At 38.0% G+C, this 27,181-nt stretch overlaps 3 protein-coding genes across 13 annotated transcripts in view; all 3 read left to right on the top strand.

Annotated features, from left to right (window-relative positions):
• Positions 1-27,181, top strand: part of LOC146490039 (uncharacterized) — a 105,473-nt gene that overhangs the window by 55,530 nt on the left and 22,762 nt on the right. For 6 of the 11 annotated variants that reach the window (XM_085123700.1, XM_085123909.1, XM_085123622.1 and 3 more), the window contains exons 26-31: positions 141-254; positions 1,878-1,991; positions 2,771-2,884; positions 3,664-3,777; positions 4,558-4,671; positions 5,447-5,560. In XM_085123700.1, coding sequence (XP_084979826.1) covers positions 141-254; positions 1,878-1,991; positions 2,771-2,884; positions 3,664-3,777; positions 4,558-4,671; positions 5,447-5,560 — 684 coding nt within the window. Of the gene's footprint in view, positions 1-140; positions 255-1,877; positions 1,992-2,770; positions 2,885-3,663; positions 3,778-4,557; positions 4,672-5,446; positions 5,561-6,875; positions 6,987-10,223; positions 10,275-12,666; positions 12,845-27,181 lie in introns of those variants that run through there. The other 5 variants (XM_085123978.1, XM_085123773.1, XM_085124052.1 and 2 more) reach the window with 4 other exon arrangements.
• Positions 19,339-26,018, top strand: LOC146490041 (uncharacterized). The gene is made up of 3 exons (XM_085124788.1): positions 19,339-19,475; positions 24,149-24,450; positions 24,739-26,018. The coding sequence occupies exons 2-3, from the start codon at positions 24,176-24,178 to the stop codon at positions 25,238-25,240; spliced, it is 777 nt and encodes a 258-aa protein (XP_084980914.1). The 5' UTR covers positions 19,339-19,475; positions 24,149-24,175; the 3' UTR covers positions 25,241-26,018.
• LOC146490038 (uncharacterized) overlaps positions 22,274-27,181 on the top strand; it is a 48,739-nt gene continuing 43,831 nt past the window's right edge. Inside the window, exon 1 of the mRNA XM_085124399.1 lies at positions 22,274-22,448. The gene's annotated coding sequence lies outside the window, so the exon portion shown is untranslated. The remainder of the gene's footprint in view (positions 22,449-27,181) is intronic.

The following is a 27,181-nucleotide window of genomic DNA, read 5'->3' as shown; positions in this document are numbered from 1 at the left end:
TGAAATACAAAAAGAGAGTATTGTATTTGTTTTTTTTTTTTTCAAATTCATTTTCTCTGATAAATCGTAACTATTTATTAATAAAACGGTCTTCCTCATTACAGTTACTGCTAGTTTCTAACATCTTTCTACTTTTTTAGATGTAAACGAGTGTTTAAACAATCCTTGTCAGAACGGAGCTACCTGTGTCAATCTTGTTGGGAGTCATCGTTGTGTTTGTTCGTCGAGGTACACGGGCAGCAATTGTGAACAAGGTGAGATAAACAGAGATAATACAAACCACATCAACCCACTGAAAAAGAAAAACAGGATGTTGACATGACGTTACCGATGAAATTATTTGTGGTTATTGTTGTCGTTGTCGTCATCACAAAATCATTGTTACTATTTGTTAGAATGATAGTGCCTAGCTTAAGAATTAAATTAAATTAAAATTAAAGCAAATCGCCGATGTTAACATATATAGATAATATTTTTCAGAGGAATAGTCTCTTTCTGTGATCATGAATAACGTTACTTTCAGATATCGACGATTATTGTTCAACACATTGTGACACTGCCCAAATATGGTCATGTTGAACTCGATATATGTCGTCCGCACACAACAGATATCCTGCGATATACGTAGTTTTCGTGAGTCGAAGAGAAAAATGGCAGAGCGCTTTCAAAAGGTACAAACGACCGCGCAAGATCATCACCAAACTATTAATAACGCTGTTTTATACTGAACACATAAAAGGCAACCAAGGTTGCTGTTCAGAATTGTAATGGTTAGTGCAAAAACTTTTACTGCTTACCTAGCTTTCTATTTGTGAACTGGCAAATTACAGTTCAGCAAAAACATTTGATATATTTTTCGCTAGACTTTTGGATTGTCCCGTATTCTAGGGCTCAGAAATTGCAAACAGTACATGTATTTCCTTAGATTGGTTCTTGCAACCGTTAAACAGAGATCTCGACTCGCCTGGAAGAGATGGAGAAAACCACCTGAGAAAATTCAAACTCTCACCGAAGTGCCTCGAGAAATTTTAGCTTTCTTGCAGACAAAACGATACACGGAGTAGACGGAGTACAAAGTAACTATTCTCAGAAAAATCAGAGCCGCTTGAAAAAACCGTTTAGTTTCATAAAAGATCCAGAGTTCTTGCAAGGAACAAGGCACTAGATGCGTTTGTCAAAACATTGAGAAAAGATCGTGAAATTGCTTACGTAGTAAACAAAGAAACACTCACCCGAGAAATTGTTAAAAAGCTTTTCCAGTCTGTTCAGCTCGGCCCGGCTGACTAAAAATCCTTCGCAGCTTCAAAATACAGTTTAGTTTTAGCTTTTGGGGCTACAAATTTGTGGAAAGTTTTGCCAAAGCGATCAGTGCGTTAGACGAGTACTCAATTTTTTAATTTGATGCAAAACGCTCTCGATTTCATTCAAACTTAAACAAAGCTGCCGCTTTCATTCAAGGAGGTCTGCGCGATGGAAAATGTTGCAAGTGTATTTTTTTATTTTGGCAAATAAAGATCGCCTCCAGTTTTTCTGCTATAAACCTGTGCTTTGTTATCAATGTGTTGAATAATAAAACAATTATCCTGCTCAATCTTGCGGCATATCGCCTGATTTTAAGTATCAGGCGATATTCCGCGCGATTTCGCAGGATAACTGTTAAATACACGCATAATCCATGTCAGAACTGACCCAAGTGTGTCAATATTGGTTACAGTAGCGAAACAAATAGAAACCTATGAAGATACTTTTTGGATATAATAAACAGACTGCTAACACAGATTGTGGCCCATTTTTTACTGCTAAAAACTCATACATATAGATTATATTTATTAGGGAAAATGGCTTATTTCTGTGCTGACCAACAACGTTATTTTCAGATATCGACGAATGCTTGGCTAATCCATGTCAGAACGAAGGCACGTGTGTTAATTTTCCTGGAGGTCACAGCTGTAACTGCAAGAATGGATATACTGGATCCATCTGTGAGACAGGTAAACTTTACGTTAGCCTTTTCAGTTAGTGTAAGAGTTTCAATGATGGGTTATATTACGAATTAGATTTATATAGTTTTACAAAGGTTACAGGTAACGCTTTACGTAAAGCTTTGCTTAAGAACAAGCGTAAAACTCTCTACAAAGAAGGTTCAAAGAAATCTAAACTGAGAGGCTCTATCAAGCGTAATGACGTTATTATCGAACTGAAAGAGACATTTGTGTGCTTGTATTTCTGCATTACCTAAAGCCAAACGCAGATACTCAGATACGTAAATGCTGTGGATCATATGAAAACATGGTGCAATGTTACAAAAAAATCTAACAACAGAAAGGGGTTTGGTCATAAAAAAAGTTGTAACTGCGATGTAATCAGATATTGAATGAATTTTTTGATAGAATGATAGTGCCTAGCTTAAGAATTAAATTAAATTTAAATTAAAGCAAATCGCGGATGTTGACACAATTTTTTTAATGCCGAAAAGTTATATATATAGATAATATTCGTAAGAAAAATAGTCTCTTTCTGTGATCATGAATGACGTTACTTTCAGATATCGACGAATACTCGCATAACCCATGTCAGAACTGAGCCACGTGTGTCAATATTAATTATAGTAGCGAAACAAATAGAAACCTGTGAGTATACTTTTTTGATATAATAAACGGACTGCTAACACAGATTGTGGCCCATTTTGTACTGATAAAAACTCATATACAGATTATATTTATTAGGGCAAATGGCCTATTTCTGTGCTGATCAATAACGTTATTTTCAGATATCGACGAATGCTTGGCTAATCCATGTCAGAACGAAGGCACGTGTGTTAATTTTCCTGGAGGTCACAGCTGTAACTGCAAGAATGGATATACTGGATCCATCTGTGAGACAGGTAAACTTTACGTTAGCCTTTTCAGTTAGTGTAAGAGTTTCAATGATGGGTTATATTACAAATTAGATTTATATAGTTTTACAAAGGTTACAAGTAACGCTTTACGTAAAGCTTTGCTTAAGAACAAGCGTAAAACTCTCGACAAAGAAGGTTCAAAGAAACCTAAACTGAGAAGCTCTATCAAGCGTAATGACATAATTATCGAACTGAAAGAGACATCTATGTGCTTGTATTTCTGGCATTAACTAAAACCAAACGCAGCTACTCAGATACGTAAATGCGGTGGATCAAATGAAAACATGGTGCAATATTACAAAAAATCTAACAACAGAAAGGGTTTTGGTCATGAAAAGTTGCAACTGTGATGTAATCAGATATTGGACGAATTTTTTGATAGAATGATAGTGCCTAGCTTAATAATTAAATTAAATTTAAATTAAAGCAAATCGCGGATGTTGACCCATTTTTTTATCGCCAAAAATTTATATATATAGATAATATTTGTTAGAGGAATAGTCTCTTTCTGTGGTCGTGAATAACGTTTCTTTCAGATATCAACGAATACTCGCATAATCCATGTCAGAACTGAGCCACGTGTGTCAATATAGGTTACAGTAGCGAAACAAATAGAAACCTATGAGGATACTTTTTTGGTATAATAAACGGACTGCTAACACAGATTGTGGCCCATTTTGTACTGCTAAAAACTCATATCCAGATTATATTAATTAGGGCAAATGGCCTATTTCTGTGTTGACCAATAACGTCATTTTTTTCAGATATCGACGAATGCTTGGCTAATCCATGTCAGAACGAAGGCACGTGTGTTAATTTTCCTGGAGGTCACAGCTGTAACTGCAAGAATGGATATACTGGATCCATCTGTGAGACAGGTAAACTTTACGTTAGCCTTTTCAGTTAGTGTAAGAGGTTCAATGATGGGTTATATTACAAATTAGATTTATATAGTTTTACAAAGGTTACAGGTAACGCTTTACGTAAAGCTTTGCTTAAGAACAAGCGTAAAACTCTCGACAAAGAAGGTTCAAAGAAACCTAAACTGAGAAGCTCTATCAAGCGTAATGACATAATTATCGAACTGAAAGAGACATCTATGTGCTTGTATTTCTGGTATTAACTAGAACCAAACGCAGCTACTCAGATACGTAAATGCAGTGGATCAAATGAAAACATGGTGCAATATTACAAAAAAATCTAACAACAGAAAGGGTTTTGGTCATGAAAAGTTGCAACTGTGATGTAATCAGATATTGGACGAATTTTTTGATAGAATGATAGTGCCTAGCTTAAGAATTAAATTAAATTTAAATTAAAGCAAATCGCGGATGTTGACCCATTTTCTTATCGCCAAAAATTTATATATATAGATAATATTTGTTAGAGGAATAATCTCTTTCTGTGATCATGAATAACGTTACTTTCAGATATCAACGAATACTCGCATAATCCATGTCAGAACTGAGCCACGTGTGTCAATATTGGTTACAGTAGCGAAACAAATAGAAACCTATGAGGATACTTTTTTGATAAAATAAACGGACTGCTAACACAGATTGTGGCCCATTTTGTACTGCTTAAAACTCATATATAGATTATATTAATTAGGGCGAATGGCCTATTTCTGTGCTGACCAATAACGTCATTTTTTTCAGATATCGACGAATGCTTGGCTAATCCATGTCAGAACGAAGGCACGTGTGTTAATTTTCCTGGAGGTCACAGCTGTGTCTGCAAGAATGGATATACTGGATCCAACTGTGAGACAGGTAAACTTTACGTTAGTCTTTTCAGTTAGTGTAAGAGTTTCAATGGTGGGTTATATTACAAATTAGATTTATATAGTTTTACAAAGGTTACAGGTAACGCTTTACGTAAAGCTTTGCTTAAGAACAAGCGTAAAACTCTCGACAAAGAAGGTTCAAAGAAACCTAAACTGAGAAGCTCTATCAAGCGTAATGACATAATTATCGAACTGAAAGAGACATCTATGTGCTTGTATTTCTGGCATTAACTAAAACCAAACGCAGCTACTCAGATACGTAAATGCAGTGGATCAAATGAAAACATGGTGCAATATTACAAAAAATCTAACAACAGAAAGGGGTTGGGTCATGACAAGTTGCAACTGTGATGTAATCAGATATTGAATGAATTTTTTGATAGAATGATAGTGCCTAGCTTAATAATTAAATTAAATTTAAATTAAAGCAAATCGCGGATGTTGACCTATTTTTTAATGCCAAAAAGTTGTATATATAGATAATATTTGTTAGAGGAATAGTCTCTTTCTGTGATCATGTATAATGTTACTTTCAGATGTCGACGAATACTCGCATAATCCATGTCAGAACTGAGCCACGTGTGTAAATATTGGTTATAGTAGCGAAACAAATAGAATTCTATCAGGATAGTTTCTTGATATAATAAACGGACTGCTAACACAGATTGTGGCCCATTTTGTACTGCTAAAAACTCATATACAGATTATATTTATTAGGGCAAATGGCCTATTTCTGTGCTGATCAATAACGTTATTTTCAGATATCGACGAATGCTTGGCTAATCCATGTAAGAACGAAGGCACGTGTGTTAATTATCCTGGAAGTCACCGCTGTGACTGCAAGTATGGATATACTGGATCCATCTGTGAGACAGGTAAACTTTATGTTAGTCTTTTCAATTAGTGTAAGAGTTTCAATGGTGGGTTATATTACAAATTAAATTTATATAGTTTTACAAGGTTACAAGGGACTAGTAGAGAAGCCTACGAGGAAACGCAGAAATAAAACCACTGAGATCGTTAATGTCATTTATCATAAATGTTCTCCACGGCCGAAGCCTCCTGTTAGTGTAGATCTCGTTGCGTTAGAAGTTACCGCTGTAATTGTGCGTAAGGTTATACTGGCTGCAACTGCGAAATAAATAGCATCTTAGGCGCTTACATAGTTAGGTATAACAAGACGCTGTGGGAACATATACTTGGGCGTCGTTGTATTAGGAGTATCTGAGCATGCACGTTAGTTCAGTTTTTGATGACAGGTGAACGATAAAACACTCGCTGAGAGTCTAAGGCATCACTTTGTATTTGCGATAAAAGTACTGTACTTTAACCGAGAATGTGGCGCAAAAGATGAATAAACAAAATAAAACATTACTAATCATGTCGGATTTTGTAACCATGAAGTGCATGTAAAATAATAATGAATTTTATCGACAAGGCGTATTTGTGGTTCCAGTGGTAATGATGAATTTTTGCGACAAAGGAGCATTTATGGTTCCACTGGTAATGATGAATTTTGACGACAGAGGAGTATTTGTGCGGACACCTTTCCACCCTGATACCCTTATTTTCTGGGCTTTCTGTGACAGATGTTTCAGCTTTTTCACTGGTAACAGGAGAGAAAGAGCAACAGTCCCAGACTCGGCCAACATGTAGCGCACGCGCAGTAGACCCCGATTTGCAATTTGAGACTTACGAAGAAATCCTATTTTATCCCTTGGGCTCCACCCAAGTGATGAGCGGACTTAAACCTATTTTTTATGCCAAAAATCCATATACAGGTTATATTTAGTAGAGCGAATGACCTATTCTTGTGCTCGCGAATAACGTTATTCTTAGATATCAACGAATGCTCAGCTAATCCATTTCTGGTTTTAACCGATATCGAAGAAGATTCACATTTGGGACGCAAAAGGTGATTCTGAATTTTTCGCGAATTCTTGTAAAAAGGTCTTTCAATCTCAAACATTCTGCAATGTAATGACTTTATAAGCCTGTAAATCAAAGAGACTGTGATTTCGAGTTACACATGCTTTATTTGGTGCAAATGAAAATCGAGTATTAACGTCACTGCCAACAATGCTTTAGGCTGTAAGGTAATCGATCATGAAATTTTGTCCACTTCTTGAAAAGTCATTCTTTTGAGTTCATCGTTCTGTTATTGATAATGACGATTTTCTTACCTGACAGCGATCAATTTGTGCGAGCTCAGTCCATGCAAAAACGGAGCCACCTGTGAGGATCTTGTTGGAAGTTATCGCTGTATTTGCGCGTCTGGGTTTATCGGAGTGACCTGTGAAGGTAAAGGTTTACGTATTTTGATTTTATTTTCTACCTCCCCGAAGTTAAACTCTTGATGTGAAGTTCATTCGCTACCTTTACTGTAGTATTGTGTACCCCGTTATTACTGTTTACCTGAAATTATAACCCACAGACTAATTCCCACGCGTTGTCATTGGGCAAAAAAGTCACGTGGTACAAATATCAGACGAAAACTGACAACAGTCGCCCGCTTTATTTCCACGAGAAAAACCAAAGAAAGAATGTCACAATCTTAGGTCTCAGTGGTAATCCAATCTCACTTAAATAAAGATATCTTATTTGATGGTTTTACATATAATACGCGCGGAAATTTTGCGAGTTGCGTAGTCAAAATACGGACAATGAGCAAAATGTCCTCTCGTATTATACGTATTATTATTCCACCACAAAAATATTTTGCTATTTTGGCTTCTCTCTTCCGGGTAAGAGAGTTGAAATACAACCCGGCTTTATCTCTCCATCAGTAAATGGCGTGTGCGAATGACGTAATTAAATAACACAGAAAGCCAGTGAAAGGTGTTTGCTCGTATTCGCTCTGTTGTAAACCGGTCAAACCGGGATACTACAGTGTATTACGATCTTGTATTTTGCGCGTTGTCTTGACCTTATTGGATGAAATGACAAATAGTGGGATAATAAAACCTAGTAATCTAGTTACCTTGCATTTATTTTGCCCTAATCGCGCCATAGCCATCACTGATTGTTTTGTCTTTCTACGGTAAAGTGCGCTGGTGTCAGAAATTGATCGGAGGATTGTAAAATATATAAACCACTTTCCGGCTTGCTGGAATATCGAATGACAATGCCCTCGGCGTAAAGGTTGTCTTCACAGTTGGCCTCGAAGCATTTTTCGGACAATCTTTGAGCCCCCGGCATTATCCTCCTATATACCAGCCGCCTGAAGGGTTTATATACTAAGTATTTAACCCTTCTATCAAAAAAAGATCCTCCGCGTTACTGAAAATATGAACTAGGCTGACTAGCCAGTTCTGAAAACCACTGTTAAACTGCAATGATGGTTATTATCACCGTCATTGTCAACATCAATCAACCAATTTTAAGGTAATCCCGGCTAACTTTAACGAACAGTTGCAGTGCAAATCGAATTTTATAATATATATGAACAAATTCTATTTGTATTGCAATATTGCAATATTGGGCCCTATACTCTTTCTTATTTACGTAAACGATGTTCAGTTTATACCAAGATTAATTCATTTAGTGTTGTAGGCCGATGATATGAACATCCTAGTTTCCCATAAGAATATTAACGCCTTAGTATCCACAATAAAGAAACAACTCCAAATCCTTTATGATTGGATGTTGGCAAATAGATTGACAATTAACGTAGTAAAAACAAGTTGTATACTGTTTTCATCAGATCAAAAAAGAGTTCCTTTAGATCTGTTCAATAGTGGACTTAACATTGAACTTAATGGAACACCAATAAATAGAAAAGACCATACAAAATTTTTAGTGGTGTACATAGACCAGAATTTGAATTGGAATGTTCATGTAAAACACATTTCACGAACAATTGCTTAATGTATTGGGATTATCTATAAAGTTAGCTGCTATCTTACTTTAAATATGTTAAAATGTCTATATTACAGCTTGATATACTCACATTTGTCCTATTGCACTGCTTCTTGGGCAAGAAATTATCGTACGAAGCTCACTGTTTATTGTTATTACAAAAAAGAGTACTAAGAATAATAACACGATCAGGCTGGCGATATCATAGCGAACCATTGTTTAATAGATTAGGTATATTAAATATTTCCCAAATCTATAAACTACAATTCGGTGAGCTTGTTAACAAAACACCAAAATAATATACGATTCTTATTTTTTTAATGTTAGTGACGTTCATCATAACCACACGCTCGAGAACGAATCAAGATTTGTTTTTACCATAGTTAATGGGCCATTATACAGTTGCTTACTCAGCGACCGGGCCTATTAATGGTAGCGAGGCTGCCGGTGACCTTGCCTCACTGTTTTTATCATGTAAATTGTGTTGTTGTGATGCAAACTAGCCTGCATTTGCATAAGAAAAGTAAAGAGATTTGTATCAAAGCAAGGTCACCCGGCAGCCTCGCTACCATTAATAAGCCCGGTCACTGAGTAAGCAACTGTAAAATGGCCTATTGAGGGACTGGTTATGAAACCTTGCATGAAAACAATAGTGCTGCAATTTATGTTAGAAGGGCCGCGACCCTGCACAATCCTTTGTTCTAACGTTCACACCACAGTTTACTATTTAACAAAAACGTTCCGATTGGTCAGTTGCTCCAACACATTCCAAATTCTATTGTTGTTTGTGCCGGGACAAGGCCAAAAAGGCAAACAAAAACATATAACAAAAAGGTTTGTCAGGTTTCATAACCATTGCCTTTATTAACTATGTTTATACCGTGTCCCAGAACTAATCAGTACAGCAAATTTAGTGGTAGATATGCTGCTGATGATTTTTGAAACAAAATACCTCTAAACATGAAGAATGCAACACCTCTTCAAAGCTTTAGAAACGATTTAAAAAAATATCTGCTATCATCCGAAGCCTGAGAATGATTTCTTGACTTCCTGCATAGTTATTTTTATTTTCTTCTTCTTTTTTTTATTACTTATTCGTTTATTTTACTTACCTATGTTTGCTTATTTCCATGTACGCTCGCTAACTAAGATTAATTTAAATGCAGATGCCCTTTTGTTAAGTAAGAGGTGAGTTGAGTTGCATAAAATTTAACGTCGGGTGTAACTGCTATCGTCAGACGTTAAAATACTGAATATGACTGGGATGAAGGTCTGGTGTTAGCAGTTACGCCCGACGTATGCAACTCACCCCAGGTGTGTAAACATTTTTTAACCCCACGTGTTTTCGTTTTCACACCTCCACATTCCTTTCTCCCTAATTCCTGTTCTTTGTGTTTAATTAATATGTGGAAATGAAGAAACTTGAAACTTGAAACTTGAACCAAATTCAGATACCGTTCAGAGCAATCGATCTCCATAAATGGCTCGCTCAGCTTTAGCTGCGATCTAAGAATAGTCCCCAAACAGAGTGCTGAACCAGGATGAACGGAGAGAAACCAAGGGAATGGAGGTGCTCTTATTGATTTTAATTGAGTGTAAGTTAAGAATTTTCAAACAGGTAACACTTTAGGGTTTGATCAATGAAAGACTACCGGCATTAATTCTGATTTTGTTTTATAGAAGCTGAAGAGGATGAATGCCTGGAGTAGTTTGTTGTGATACAAACAACAGGTAAATAAGCCAAGATATCGTCTAACGTGATTACCACGTGTCCGGTTGCATCATGAAGCAACTTGACATAAGGGGAGATTTTCTGCAACCACCCTCTGTGTTTAAGGGAATTTTCCTTCGCGTTATCAGAAATATACGGCATGACAAAAGCTGATTACCAAACAAAAAAAATAGAGCGAGAGAACATCCACGTGGAACGTTTTGAAATAAAAACTGCCTTAATCTTAACTTGCATTACGTAACCGGGCACTAATATGGACGCGAACGGGCATTAATTTGGGCGCATATTGTTGTTGGCGCCCTGTGTTCAGTCGATTATGATTCTCGGGAATTGCCACAGCGTCTAAGGGTGGAATTGAGGCACCGTCATCTGGCACAATGCTCTCAATTTGCTAAGTGCCCAGGTCGTATTCAAAATCAAACCCTATTAATATTGATGATATTGAGAAATAGCGCTTTGCACTATTACTAAAAATAGATTTTGTCACATGAGATCCCATGAGACTCCCCCGAACAGACTCAGACAAACATTGGGATGTGATAAAGGAAAATGTATGAGCGAGTACTGCCGTAGCAATACCAAAAAGCGAAAAACTTGGTGAAATCGCGTAGTTAGCGTCCAAGACGGACCGAAATGGTAACCACCAAACACTGCTGTTGGGGTGAATGCAAAACAGACGGGAGGTATCCTGACAAGTGGCCGAAATCCCTCAAAAAGGTTGAGCAATCAGGGAAGAAAGTATTCGTTCCATTTCCGAAACCAACACAAGATATCGCGAAGTGCAAGCGTTGGCTAGCTGCTTGTTCGCGGGATTTCTTTACGGAGAAAAACATAACCAGTGTAAAAAATAAGGAAGATAGGCAAGCGCGACTCCCACTCGCGTGTTTTAGCCATGTTCAGTTTTAGTTTTGCTATAACGAGTACGTCTTTTAAGGAACGCCCTCGCTTGTATGAGCGGCGCTCCCTGTAAATTTTCTTTTAGCGCTGTATTTTCTTCTTATTAAATGCCATTTATGTTTTGGAGGATTTGCGCGATAGTAACTGAACAAAGCCACGTGCTTAAGTTTTGTATTTTTATCTCAAAGGTCATGTCTGGGTTTTGTGTTCTAGTTAATGGCCCTCTTGCTGTCATTATCTTGCAGCTTTTGTATCGCCGGGCCCTTTTGTGGCAAGACGTTGTGTTACTTATCACGGGTATTTTTCTCTTGATCCTTTCTTTAGCATTGTAGCGTCTTTAAAAGCTCTACAATGCGTTAATTTGAGGGCTAAAGGCCGCTTTAGTTACAGCAGTTTTTTTTTGTTATCGCTTCGCTCCGCTCTGTAACTGCGAGGTTTGTGTTTATGTTCCGGGAGCTTAGTATTTTCCTCCTGTGTTTTGATTACACCTTAGACTGATTACTGAGGCAATTCTTCTGTGTTGCTTTGGCCAGGGGCTGCTACGAGTCCTTCAGCCGTTAGTAAATTCTGTGGCATTTTAGGCAATGGTCAGGCAAGACCGCGGTTTCGATCCTAATCTTGTGGATCTCTTCAGCCTGAAGTTGCCGATTCCTGAGAAATGATAGAGATGAGTTCTCGCTTTTACCGCTTAATTTCAAGCCTCTGCACTTTAACCACCGTTTTAGATGCTCCGACTGTGTATTCCTCTGGTTCTCTTTCGAATTTAGAGCCAGGAACGTCACCTTCGTCGGTTAAAACTGTTAAAGATCGAAGCGAACTGCTCGCCATTCACATATTCTTCCCTACATCTCCTACAGAATTCAACTTTGTTTGTCTGAGTCTCGACGGTGTGTGAAATCTCGTGACGTCATTAGTGCACAGCGTTATTGACAGCAGGAAATCAATTTCTTCGACAGGTGCCTACAATATTGAGCAGTGTCTAATTAAAAACCTTTCAGAGCCCAAGCAATCTGCTCCAGCACAGGCATTAAAACTGGAAGGCTTCAAGACAATTCCATTCTTCAGAATTATGAAGGTTTAAGTAGAAAATGCCCCCTCTCTTCTTTTTTCCACCATGAAGATTATCACAGAAGGAAAGAAAAAAGAAAGAAAATTATTAAGCAAACTCATGGTACTTATAGTCATAGTTATACTTTAAACCGGCCTCCTCAGCAAAATCCAGCCACTCAGAGAAAAACGAACAATAGACCATGGTTATTTCACCAGTAAGGGAACTCAAGTTACCTTTTATTTTACTTGAAACAGACAAACCTTTAACGTTTACGAATAACTACCTTACCAAAACATTTATATTTGACCGCACGTCGGATAATTTAAAGTTCGTTGTAACAATGTTAGAGGTTTGAGTTTCGATTACTTTGTCATAGTATGGAACAATTTCCTTAACAAATACCTTAATTTGTTAGGTAAACTATTTCTTTTTTTTTTTCCTAGGTTCTCCTATTTAGTAAACTGTCCAAGGACGTTAACAGTAATCAACAAATTAGTGGGCTGCTGTACAAGTTTATTTGACTTATATGAAAAAGCGAGTTAAGACAAGGAGAAGCTACAAAAAATAGATTAAGAAATCAGCGTACTCTAGTTCACAAACAATAAATAGAAATTAAAGCAATTGGTCGTTGTTTTCTTTTTACTAACTACTGTAAATTTCTCGCCTTTTCCGGTCGTACAAGCAAATTCACAACTCAAATGTACTACACAAGGAGGTAGAGGGTGATCGCAGCTCCCATTAGGTTTGTGTGCTCTTACAATATTTTAACTCGTTTTATTGTCAAAAGATAACCCATAACTCTCTCTGTAGAATAAGCTGAACAAGAGCCCCTGACGAGGTCAATGCCATCATTTATTTGTATAGCCGCCATACAAGTCTGCCATCTTGGATTTTTCCATTTCCAGAAAACCATCACAGGTGAACCAAAGTTAATTGAAATTGATAAAGAATTTCTAAAGAAAACTTGCAAACAACTAATTTTATATGGAAAATCTCAACATTTTCTTTGACATAGCAACTTTACTTGTCATACGATACGGAAATATCAGTCTCAACAAGCGCCCGTGGAAAAAAATGAACACCTACTTTAATTCTTGGCCTCTGATAATAAAAGCCGCAAGAGATATTTCCAGAAATTAAGTTTAATGGAAGTTTACGTCCACTCCCTTCTTCTCTTGGACGCCCGAGGGACTAAGAAAACTAGAAACATAGTCATCCGCCGTGAGAAGTCCGATTTCTACATGTATGAACGTTGTTTGTCCTGGAACGACAATATAGACACTCTCTTGGTATGAGCAAGCGCATGCTTTGATTGCCTAGTTACTAATAGGCTATCAGCTGATATCTTATCCCTAGACTGAAGAGATGATGAAAAACTGAATGCTACTTTTAACAAAAGAAACCCTTAAACCAATTATTCCACTTTGTTCGAGTTGCACATGAACTCATAGCCAATTTGGTGAACCCGCGTGCCTCGTTGGCTATAAGATCATGTACGACTGTGGAATAATAATTTTGTTAAATTTAGCATGATAACTCATGCTGACCGCAAATTATTTGATACCCATCATGTCAAAAATGTACGATCCCTCACATTAACTACACCACTCATTCCCAAGCGCTTTCCCTTTTACCATAGCGGATCATCTGCAACCCACAAAGCGTCAGCATCAGTCACATGCACAACAGACAATCCCGTGCCTAACTTATCTACGCAATCTCACGCCTTTGTTGTTTCTCACCGCAGCGCTGTTTCGACCTTATATATGACATCACGACCACACTCTATTCTGACAATTCTAACGATATCTCTGACTGGGAATCCCACGTTTCAGCAATGTCATGCTATCCCTTGCTTCCCTAGTACTATTTTCACCGCCCCGCTATTTTACGTCATTAACCAGAAGGCTGAGACATAAGATTGTCTTGGGTTTGAAATAGAGTGATTGAATTGCCCTTTTGGGGTAAGCAACAGTCTGGCAAAGCATTCGGTTTTTGATAGAGCAGGGTTGAATATTAGAGCTCGCCCACTCGCCAATGCGAGTGTCAAGCCCGTCGGGCGAGTGGAAATCGCAGGTTACTCGCCCGTTTTGGCGAGTAGAATTTTCATCTCAGTTCAGGAAAACAAAACTGTAACTGAAAGTTTTTGACAAATCTAGTCTAGACATAAGTACTTTTTTACATTCTGAAAGCTTTAGAAACCTGGCACATAAACGCAAACTTCAGAAACTTTCTGGTTCGTAAATAAAGAAATGGCTTCTGTTCAAGTAATAATTACATGAAGTACCCACTAGTAGACATGATACTGCTGGTCATAAACAAACCACGCTGCTGAGAGCAAAATCTGATGGCGATAGAAATGGACTGAATTATGAATTGGCGACTGTTTAGTGCAGGGCGACTCTCCTGGTCTACTGTTTTCCCTCGCGTGTTTTCGTTTTGAAAATGTAGAGATATTTCCCGGAGTATCTAAAACTCACAACAAAAGGTTAAGACAGAAACTCCTCAAAAGGCAGATGCTAGAGATTACGCGAAAACGAGATCGAGAAGAAGAGGAGGATGAGGAAGAAGCTGTCTTCACCGAAAAGAACGATGATGGTGTTGGAGATGACGACGAGGGCGGTGTCAGACTATGAATCAGACGCTGAGATGCCGAAGAAATGATTGTGGAAAAACTAAATTACCTGTAATGTAATAGTAAGCTAGAGCAGTGCTTACAATAAACTAAAACACCAAAAAATAGTATCAACAACAACAGCAAAGTTGTTTCCTGTACTTTATTTTCTATTCTTTTGGTGGGGGGGGGGGGGGGAAGGAGTATTTGGCGAATGAAAACGTATTCGAGCAAGTACAATCTGAATGTCACTCGCCCAGAGAGCGATGTCGATGTTGTGCCCATCATCTTTTCATTTGGTTATTTCTTCTCGGACAGTAATCAGTTAAGATTCGCAAGATCTCCCTTTTCTAAAACCATGTTGAAAATCGACCAAGATGTCATGTCTCTCTCAGTGTCTCATGATGTGAAGGTAGATGATATGTTGAACTTTATATGTGAGGAAGACTGGTCGATAGTTTGCTGGGCAAAGACGATCACCTTTCTTGTATATCGGTACTTTATTGGCTGATCGCCAATCTCTGGGAACCATTCCTTGCTGTAAAGATATCGTGTAGATAACTCCCAGTATAGATGCAATCTCGGCTGCTGTCTCCTTGAGGACTCTTATGGGGAGTTTGTCAGGACCATTGCTTTCTTGCACCCCTACAATAAAGATGTGTAGGTCGTCGATAATCGGGGTGCGGGGGATCTGCTGGTGTCGTCCACCGAGAATACAGTTTAGAACTGTTTGCTAAGAATTTCGGCCTTTCTTTTGCTATCAGAGATCACTTCCACACCGTCCTTAACCCTTTTCATCCCAACAACACATATATGCGACGAAAACACCGTTGATGCTTCTATGAATTGCTTCTTGTTTAACTTAAGCTACAACGTCATGATAATGTGTGAATGGCACCAGCTGATGTATATTGCCATCATCACACCCAGCAAACCGACTACACCTCCCGATTTTCGCTGCATATCACCGTTCGTTTGGCAACAAAGCCTAAAATGCCAAATTTTTCGGCCAAATAACAACACCAAAAATTACACGTATTTATCGTCAATTTTTAATCCAAATAATTTATTCAAAAATGAAAAGTCTACATTTACAGCAAACCTGAAGAACAGACCTTGGTGTCTAACTGGAATTGTTCCTCTCAACGCTTTCCGAGGGCTATACTTCGGCCATTTTATTACAGCCAGTCTTGCGTATCTCACGTTGCCTCGTCCACGCCCGAAAAGAATTCTGGGTAATTCAGCCATAGCGCGAGCATAGAACTCCTGCCCTTTCCATTTCATAGTTTTTTTTAAGTGTCGAGCCACCCAGTACTATCAGCAAAATTTCGAATCCATTGAATATTTTACTTCTCCAAACTCGCCCAAATTGCCTTGGTAGGTCCTGGAATCCATCCACAAAACGGCCAGAGGGACAACTTCACCTCGTGGGCCTCCATGTCTGCTACACAGCATGTTTGGCGACTCAGTCAGCATGAAACCACCTCTCACCTCTGTTTTTTTTTTTTTTTCACAGGCTTGCCTCTACCCACATTCCAGCTTAATGATGCCAGAATGGGGGCTACTGCAGAGGAAAATGGCTCGAAAAACACTCATAAAGCGATGATTTTACCAGATTCGTGCTCGTGCACTCGCTCGAAACAAACAACAACCGTAACTTGCATCACGTGACAATTTAGTCTGAGCCCACAGTTTCTTAAGACCGCAAATATTTTTATTTCATCTCCATTTATGGAGAAATTAAGTGGTTTAGACTATTTATTGCCAAAAAGTCATTGATAAAAGTAGCACACACCTAGTATTTAAAGGGTTAAGCACCGGTATACCCATATGATCTTTTTTCTGAGACCTGATATAAGACCAGAATCGCTTGCCTGTGGTGAACAGTCGTCTCCCGATGCATCTAGTTCCAATAGGCCATTGATAAAATAGTCAAGGGCTTCCCTTAGCTTGCCTTTTCCGTGCTGCTCAAGTTTCTTAAATCTGTTCCATTCACTTGGGTTTTTTGTCTTCTTTGCTTTGTTGTAAAGCTTCTTCTTTGTTTATATTTATTTATATACATTATTTATACAGAAATTCCAATTCAGTTCCAGTTCTTATGAGGTTCTTAATTTCCTTGGTGATGTAGAGAAGGTGCCATCTTCTAGCGATTCATTTTCTTGGGATATGCTTATTTATGGTGTCTTGCAGGCCAGCAATGAATGTGCTCCACAGATTTTTGACAGGCGTGTTTTCAGTGGGCTCTTCGAATGAGCGGTGATAAAGATCTTTCATATCTTCCTTCACTCCTTCCTCCTTTTGAATAAAAATATCTGTCTTAGTTTCTTCTTCGCGGGTTTAGCCATGATGTTTATCTCAGTGATAACAATAGTATGATCGCTCATAACTGGGTAGACCTGAACTTGACATTACAGTCTCCTGACAGGAATATATTGGGTAGACAAGATCCACGCTTTGGGATTTTGTCCAGCGAATTTCCAGGTTCGTAAACATTATCGCTGTTGTTGTCGGTGGGTTAAGGTAAAAACCAGTTTGCAAAGTCTTAGTTCCTTGAATATTCATTTTCATCCAAATAACCTCACATGCACATCGAGTGATGTTTCAGGTGTTGCCAAGTAGTTGCTGTGAATTGCAATGAAGACTCCTCCACCTCCAGGTGATGGTCGTTCTTTCCTACGCACATAAAAATCTGATGGGAATATTTCAGCTGTATGATAATCTGCATTAAGATGAGTTTCAGTTCCACATATTATGTCCCGGCTGTGAAACTGGAGCTTCAACAGTTAACCGTCATAACCTTTAGCTACTTTTACATTGTTGGTAGTATTATAGTCTAGTATTCGACTTTTGATGGTCTGGTGTTGAGCAGCTAGGTGTCTGGACAGGGCTTCCATTATCAGAGGGAGTTGAATTTGCATTTGATATTTCAGGATTCAATTGGGCAAGCGGATCAAACGAGTTCCGGTGAAGTTTTAGCGCCGCTGAATGAATCGAAGAGGGACGAGGAGAAACTTGGTAGACCACAGTTTGTACAAATCCAAATACATGAGCTGTTTGCGAGCGAGTCGAGGATTTGGTCACTCATAGCACAACATTGAGTGAGGTACCATTTATCGCAGTAATCGCACTGGATGCCACGTTGGTTACATTTTAAACGGCCCTCAGACACATATACCATAAGAAAAACTCCACTGTGGACCAGGATTGTAGAGTGAGTTATCGCCACAAAGCATCAGAAGGCAGTAGAGAACCTTGATTTGGCATGTCTTCCAAAATTGCGGACCTCGTCTTCATTTTCGAATGCGAAGAGAATGTTGCCTCTAATCCTACGCTGAATGCCCTTGGGAACGTCAAAACATGCGAGGGAGTTAGCGGTAAACATGTGTAAGCTGATTGTCTTGTATAATAACACTTTGAGACCGTAAATAGATCACTAAAAGAAATAAAATACAGGCTGGACACAAGCTTGTGTCCGCAATACTTGCTAGTCCCAGTCCTTCAAGACCCAATGCCACAATGCAAGATTTATACCGTACAAGCGGCAACAATCTTGGCAACATCGAACAAGGCCGTTGCTGTAAACACAAAAATATTAACTGCTGCAGCAAAAGCGTGAGTCAGTCCTTCGACAACAAAGGCTGGGGTAAATAAATTAATGCGATTTCTTCGGCGAATAATTGACGAAGAATTTATTCTAACAGAGAGATCGAACCAGTATCAACAATAATTGATATCATTAATTGTATAAATCGAAGGGTCATAGCAGTGAAATATTCTCAGTTTTGTTAGCAAGGACAACTTTTTTCACTACGAGAGTTTTTAACGGCTATAACTTTCTCAGTTCATCCATAATTCACATGCATGTAAACTATTTCATATAATCATCTCCTGTCACAACCTACATTTCAAAAAAAATGAAAGAATCATTTCACTAAAACGTTTGATTCCAAGAAATATAAAATTATAATTGTTCAAGGACAACAGTTTGCTCGTCACCTCCATTAACACTTAAATCCACACAATATTTTTCTTTTGGTTTTAATGAAGTATTTAAATTAGGTAATTTTACTCCACTTGATTATTTTTTTTATTATTTTTGTTATTTCCAAGGACAAAAATTATACTCTAATCTCCATTTAATAAGTTGTCCAAGGGGAACTTAATGACAACCAACAAATTGGCAACCCCACTTAGCTTAATTTGAGCTGAGACCGTTTTTGCTATTTTGGGAGTACGAAAATTTACTAAATTGGTAAGAATTTATTCGAGGTAGAAGGACAATTATTACTATCCTTCTATACTTCTGAAATAGTCAGTGTTTATTCTGCTTTTCTGTTCAACATATCGGCCTCAAAGTAATGTCATCCCTGGGAAAGGCTTCCCTTATTTCAACGGCATAGAAAACACTGCACACGAAATAAAACATTTTACAGAGAATATTTTTTGTGCCACTTGGTTGTCTGATAAGAAACGAGACGAAATCACAACTAATTTACTTACAGTTGAGATCACTGCGTAGGAAATGTTTATTCAGCTTTGACTGCTAACTCACGCAATAGGCGAATTAATGAGACCATTTATCTGGTTAACACATTTAATCGTTTACTACTGCCAACCGACCGCAGGGCAAACTCAAAGGTACTACTTTGTAATAGTAAACTCTTTATCTTTTATTTCTTCTTAACATCCTTCTAGAACTGGTCACACTTTTCCAACTTTTTTCTAAATTTTTGCGTTTGACCTTTGGCGATGCTGTCTAAAACATTCGCATGTTCAAAATGTTATAAGTGTGCGTGCGGTACACCTTCTTTACAAATCTTAAAACACGAATCTGTTTAGACTTGATGAAGAGTTAGAAGCATGTAAGTCTTTCATTCTTATCACAATATTCGCAATGTGTACACCTGTGTCTCGGCAAAACGTTTTTCCTTTGGTAAAACCATCAGGAAAGTGACAAAACACAATGCCTGATCGTTGACACATCTGGGTGTTTATCCTAACGAGTCTCTAAGGTACCCAGAATTAAAACTAATAAGAAGTACAATCTCGCTTTAACGAGGTTCCTTATTTTACAAAATACTGTAAATACATTTCATTGTAATTTAGTTTCACACTTTCCTTTCTTTTTATAATGTTTCTGAACTTATAATAATTTACATTTGATAAAGGTGACATTTCTCCGAAACGTCATGTTTTAATCTCGCTACTTTTTATTATTTTATTTTTATTCTTTTTAATCGCCGATTTTAATGAGTCTTAAAATCGCCGTTTATCACGAATGTTAAAATCGCCGTTTGTAAAAGTCTAATAATCGCGGTTTATAAGGAGTCTTAAAATCGCCGTTTAGAAGGAGTCTTATAATCGCCGTATATAAGGAGTCTTATAATCGCCGTTTATAAGGAGTCTTAAAATCGCCGTTTACATGGAGTCTTATAATCGCAGTTTATAAGGAGTCTTAAAATCGCAGTTTATAAGGAGTCTTAAAATCGCAGTTTATATAGAGTCTTAAAATCGCCTTTTATAAGGAGTCTTAAAATCGCCGTTTATAAGGATTCTTATAATCAACGTTTATAAGTAGTCTTAAAATCGTTGTTTATAAGGAGTCTGAAAATTGCTGTTCATAAGGAGTCTGAAAATTGCTGTTTATAAGGGGTCTTATAATCGCGTCTATAATCGCCGATAATCGCAGTTCATAAGGAGTCCTATAATCACAGTTTATAAGGAGTCTTATAATTGCTGTCTATAAGGAGTCTTATAATTGCCGTCTATAAGGAGTCTTAGGCCTATGGCAAATGTCAAATCTAAGTCGCGTCCAATTTATTAAAAATAGGTTCGACAAAGAGTCGACTTAATTCCAGTGTGGTAGCAAACGTCGACCTAATTCACGAGTTGCACTTCGTGAAACACGGGAATAAGCACGTGTCCCTGTGCTATGAGGGACCTCACGAAAACACCACGGCGACGGCGACGACAACGCCACAACACAAAAGGCTTAATGAGCAAAAGCAATCGCTCTGCACGTGCGTTTTACATTTTGGTACATTTCTTTGTCGTCCTCTGCAAAACAACAATGTTAAATAACCAAATTCAAGGTTTTGTGGAGAACGTGAACCCACGGGAATGAATTTTTCATTCTCTTCCTTAACTTGAACGGTACTCCTACCAATTTGGATCCTGGGTAGTTTGTCGTTTGTGTACAAGTTGAATGAGTTAAAATAATCGCCAAGTAGCACAAATGAAATAAAGTTATACTTTCAAATGACGTTTTCGTTGGCGCCACCGTCTTGCATTCGTAAGGTACCTATTCAGTCGATGCGCGGCTAGCGAAATGCCGAAATACAGTGCTCGTCGGGCTTTTCTTTGGCAATTAATTGCGAAAAATAGAAAAAGAAGACTCAAACACTGAGCATTTATTGCAAATAGGCAATTCGCATTTCAAACATTTACATTTAGTGTTCATGAAACACGAAAAACACATTTCCATTACGCTGTGCGATGTCAGCAATGACTTTCGATAGCTCGCTATTTCTGGTCGCGAAATTGTCTTTGTACAGCGCATGCTCGTTAGGGGGGGAAATAACGTTTGGCAAGTGGGAAAGTCGGTATTTTTGTGACGTTTGCGCAGTCCATAACATTTGAATCAATTATTTTGTAATTTGCATGATTTATGAATTGAGTTCAGCGCGTTTTTAGAACGGCGTTTGCTGTAACGCCGAACCACTGTCGCATTACCCGACTTGGCAAGTCGAACTTATGCTGGAGTTAATTAATTTGAGTCGAACTTAATTGCAGCAAACGTCGCACTATTCATGCGCCTATTTCAAAATTAATAGATTCGACTAGGATTCGACCTTTGCCCCAGGCCTTAAAATCGCTGTTTATATTAAAGGCGTCTTATAATCGCTGTTTATAAGGGATCTTACAATCGCCGTTTATAAGGAGTCTTATAATCGCCATTTATAGAGCGTCTTATAAACACTGTTTATAAGGTCTTATAATCGCCGTTTATAAGGAGTCTTATCGCCGTTTATAAGGAATCTTAAAATCCCCATTTATAAGGACTTTCACAAGGACTCTTACACTCAACGTTTATTTAACAATTATTCGCCTAAGGCGAAGTAAATATTGGTGAATATCCTCCGAGACAAATTCACCAATATTTACTTTGCCTTCGGCGAATAATTGTCTTAGTATAATTACTCGGGTAATTATCAGAGAAAAACAAGTACCGTCCAAGAAATGTCGATTTTGTTTGTTTGTTTGTTTGCTTGTTTGTTTCAAATCGTCACGCGTCAATGAACAGAGATGCGCAGTCTGCTGATCACATGCTCAATCGAAATCACATGCGCAATCGATAAACTGCACACGGTCTCAAGCAGAATGTCAGTATTTTTTAACTGCCGCTTCATTGAGACGAAGCACTGACTTCTGTGAATGAATGGTGCGTTTTTCCTACCCGTTTACCAAAATAGATGATGTAAAACTCGACCCGAGATCACAAGTGTTAGCAATAGCATTTTATTGCTCAATTTCTTGTTGAAATGATGGCCTCGCCGGTTAACGCAGGTTAACGGACGTTTATAAATTGCCCTCAGAGATAAGCTGCTTCAGGTAGGAATTAAGTCATTTATTGGCTTCACTAAACAAGTATATGGTTATCACAGATGAAAATATTTTGTTGTGAGGCGGTGACTTTAGATGGTGCCGCTCGAACCGACAACAAACTAGTTTTCAGATTATAAAAACTGTTTTCTTTTCTCGTCACTAAAACGTAAAACTTAGAGAGACATTTATTCATCTTCTTTACTTCCATGCTTTCAAATTCTGTCTTAAACTCGTTTTGTTTGTGAAATCATTCTGTTAATAAAGAAAATCTTGCTCGAATTTAACTTAAGCTTAATTTGTTGTCTTCATTTTAAGCCATCGACATCGACGACATGCAATTTACAAGGGTTTTTTATTACAATTAGCAAAATTTTCATATCTTGCCTTTGAAAAGTATCACCTCGGACTTAGCTGCATCTTAAGTGCCTTTCGGAATCGCATTTTCTTTCATCCTATTTACTTCTTTTTCAGAAAAGTCAACAAATTGCTAAGCGGCTATTTTGAAAGTTAGTGCTCCCGCCATAATCACCTCGCGTGAGGTGATTATAGCAGGATATGACGCAATCCTCGATCTAATCAGATCAACAGAATCTCTATAATCACCTGAGTAATTATAGTGAAAGGATATGATCTGTGTATTTATATAGGGTCGTTTGTTGGCACAGAGTTATATACGGTGGTTTTTTGTTATATTACTAGCCTTTTTATTTAACGGTCTGCGCCCAGCTACTGATAATGATCCCAATTTTCGAACCTGTAAGAACTTTTTGTCAGGTTTATCAACATTTATCATTCTATTCAGTCATATTTTTAAAGTCCGACAGCTTTAACGTTAAAACTTTCTCGTCGATGTACCAAGAAAAAGTTCACAAAATAAACGACCTTGCCAGAATTTTTTTAAGTTCCAGGATACTTCGAGACTTCTCTTAATTTTGTTGTTGTTGTCGTTTTTGTTTGTTTTGTTGTTGTTGTCTTTTGTAGGGGGAGGGGCGGATTTCTGATGATTTAGTATTTGTACGCTTTATAACGCGAATTATTTCACCAAGTGTCCTGCATCACCTGATACTTGTGAACTTCCTCATAACTGTAAGCGAACAACTGTAGTTCCCTTTCTATTTCTGTTTTTTCACTTGATCTTACCTGCTACAGTTAAGTACCTAAAAAAGTAGAAGCGCAAAAATTGCTCAAGATCAAATTAAAAAAAAAAGAAAATGTCGACGGGTGTTTGAAAAGGCAATCTATAGCTATTGATAAGAAAAGTAACGCAAAGACAGAAAACGATGTTGCTATATGAGGCAGAACAATTTTAAATATGCGAAATGTTTGTTTTTCTAATAAATTTGCCCATCTCAAAAGCGTTTATGGGTTTGTTGGCTTTTAAGTTTATCAATAAAACTTTAAGCTGCGATTCTTAAATGTATAGGGGAAAATCAACTATGCTGAGTTAGATCTCCCTTTTAAAAGCAGAAATAGCTTGCCGCAGCAAACGTTAAAAGCTCGTCGCTGTAGAAGAAGTGTGAGGAAATATGCATGTAAATCAAAAAAGTGTTGAGGCTGATTCCTATTTCTTCGCTAAACCGAGTTCCTGCTTGTGTCTTCTGCTAATGATGAAATAATTAACTCCTCCAGTTGTGATTGTTGTTCGTAGAGTATAGACACGGGATAAACCCAATAACTGATTTTGATTTAACCTATCTTATAAACAGGTACTTTGATAAGAGCTTGCATCCAACATGAAACTTCTCTCCTGTCTGGTTATCCTGGCGATAATGGACGTGTGTTTCAGCCAGTGTAGAAAAGCAAATTGGTGGAAAGCATTTGACAAGAAGGGATGGGTCAAATGTGGTTCTTCCACCGAGTACCTGACCGGTTTTTACAGAAATAACAACCGGGGAAATAAAGATTATATTCAACTCCTGGAAGAAGGAAGATGCTGTAAGGCTCTTTCGCCAAACCAAAATCAGCCGTCGACCTGTACTAATGCCAACTGGTGGAAAGTTTTAGACAGGTCAGAGACATTTTTGGATCTATATAAGGTAACACCCATGCATAATACATGAACTGCTGATGGATAACATATGCTAAAAGATCGTTTTAGGAATTCATCAAATCCAGGCCAACTACAAAGTTGTTCTTCTGTTTTGGCTTCGCAGTTTAGTGGGTCATACGGGCTCGAGTACCGTAAGGAAGTAAGTTTTTGCCATTACCCTGAGCTTGCCCCCCAACAGTTTAGCAGGGAATAAAATGACAACGATAACAGGTTTAAAGCAACATGAGATGACATTTTTTTTTTCAGCGAGAAGAAGTGGGCTGTTTGTCCAAATGGATACTTTATGCAAGGTTTATACCGTACTACTGGCGAAAATCTTCACAACATCGAAGAAGGCCGTTGCTGTAAACCCAAAAATTTGCCGAACACCTACCTTCACTGCTACCAGAAAGACGTGAGTAAGTCCTTCGACAACAAAGGCTGGAGCAAATGTGATACAGATTATTACATCACGGGTTTCTATAGAGGAGGCTGTAACAAGCTGTACTGCATCGAGAAGTTCAAGTGTTGCAGTATGTACGATGGTTGTAAAATGGCCAATTGGTGGGGAGCATTTGACAAAGCAGGCTGGGTCCAGTGTGATTCATCAAAGCATTACATTACAGGGCTGTTTCGAAACGCTAATCGGGGTTCAAATGACAAGATCTATTTACTAGAGGAAGCAAAGTGCTGTCCAGCTCCTGCGCCAGACCAGAATACGCCTTCAACCTGTATGAACGCCAACTGGTGGAGAACCCTTGACAGGTAAGGAAACTCTGTATTTTGATGGCACGAATTGGAGTTTGGGAAGGCTTCAGGAATTGTTTGCAGGAAAATGAATTGAACACCAAAGTACATTTTATTAGAGCTAACAGAATTCACTTTTCGTCAGCGTTAATTGGCTGTTTGAAGGGCAGCGAAAAACTGCGTAAGGAAATTGAAAGCAATCTCTTTAAATTGTCTGCAAAATAACAGTACTTTCCACGAAGGATCAAACGTTGCTCTAATTTAGTTTCCATAGCGCAACTGGGAAAAAGAAATTTCTGAAGCGTTTGCACAAACTCAACCTTTCTTACCCATATTGCTTCTTTTCTTTCCATCGGTTATCTAAGAAAAATAAATCTATAAAATGCGCAATGTAAATGGAAGCCTTTCAACAAGAAAAATGCTGAAAATTAGGGGTTTAGTTTGTAATGGTATTTGAATTCAAACAGTAACATCGGGCACAGCGTCATGCTCATTTCCACTTTAAAGCTCGAGCTTGATGACGGACAATTTTAAAAGTGTAAAAATAATCGGGGTTTTTTTGGTAATAAAATCGTGTTCACGCGGCTTTTAACTTTGAAATTGGTGTAGGTAAAATTGAAACACATTTACAGTTTTGTGGTTGTTGTTGTTGTTGTTGTTGTTGTTTTTACTCTTTAGCACAAACGTTTGGGCCGTTTGCCCAACTGGTTACTATGTGCAAGGTTTCCAACGGAGCTCTGGCGTCTGGTTACATAACATAGAAGCTGCTAAATGCTGCAAGCCAGATGGATTTCCAAACAGATACGAGAAGTGTTATAACGAGAATATCGGGGCTTCGTTTGACAACATTGGGCTCAGCAAGTGCAAGAAAAGCGGTTATTATGTGGCTGGAATCTACAGGGGAGGCTGCGACAAATTGTATTGTATTGAACAGCTTAAGTGTTGCAAGATGAACGTTGGTAAGTAACTGGTTCTGGTTCTGCTTTACTTGTATGTTGAGAATTTTGGCGACTAGATACTAATAAAGGCGGTTTTGCATCAGGAGAACCTGGGTTCACGCATGCTTCCATTTGCCATACATTGTACTCTCTTGATAAAGTGACAGCCCGAAAATTTTATCCTCTGTTTACAGAATTAAGAGCCCAAAAAAAATCTGTCCTCGAATTAGCGAGCTCTAGAACGTCATTATCATCACTTTGAGAGAGAAAATGTTTAATTTTGATCTGATTTTTATAATAATAATATAATAATAATAATAATAATAATAATAATAATAATATTTATCCAGGGAGCCCACTCGCCTTGGCGGTTTTCAGTGGGGCCCTGCAAATTAAAAATAAAATAAAAAGTAAAATTACCTAAAAAATGATTTCACAAGATCAAACGAATTTAAAAATAGCTAAAAATCATCATTCACAAACTTTTGATTTGATGTTTTTAAAGTCATTGTCTAAGCTGTTCCAGTCCCTAAACACGGAGCGATCCTATAAAAGGGAAGGACACGCCCCCTTTGAAGCGCTTTGTTGGCTTCTTAACGGATCAGTATAATGGTGGATCACGTCGGTAACGGTCGAGGAAAAAAGAGAGAAGAATTATCGTTTGTAAAATCGAAGAGGGAATCGATTTATCAATAAAAATAAGCTAAACGCTAACTATAAATCTTGTAAAACACCAGAAATTAGCGACATTAACGATAATAACGGAATAATCAAGTTTCGTTGCCTTAATCGAAAGATTATACGAAACTTACCTCGAAATTCGAAATCCTTCTACCAAATACACAGTACAAAGATCTAAACCATTATAAACTGAAGCCTGCGACGAACTGGACATTTGTATCCATCTGAACATGCCGATAACCAAAACGAGTCTGTGTTGTTCGCCAAAACTGGTGGAATTTTCAAAATTTGGCAGTTTTCCGCTAAACGACTGCTCGAGTCGTCATGTTGGGTTCAAGTTCATT

Source organism: Pavona decussata, unplaced genomic scaffold (assembly GCF_977016875.1).
Source record: "Pavona decussata unplaced genomic scaffold, jaPavDecu1.1 SCAFFOLD_2, whole genome shotgun sequence".
Classification (NCBI taxonomy): Eukaryota; Metazoa; Cnidaria; class Anthozoa; order Scleractinia; family Agariciidae; genus Pavona; species Pavona decussata.
Note: the sequence above shows the minus strand (reverse complement) of the source record. Positions and strands in the feature narration are given on the sequence as shown.

Bases quoted from the DNA above. Each gene is read 5' to 3' on its own strand.
- LOC146490041 (XM_085124788.1), top strand. From the start codon at position 24,176: ATGAAACTTCTCTCCTGTCTGGTTATCCTGGCGATAATGGACGTGTGT. The intron at 24,451-24,738 runs GTCAGAGACATT...TTTTTTTTTCAG, and splicing joins TGGTGGAAAGTTTTAGACAG to CGAGAAGAAGTGGGCTGTTT.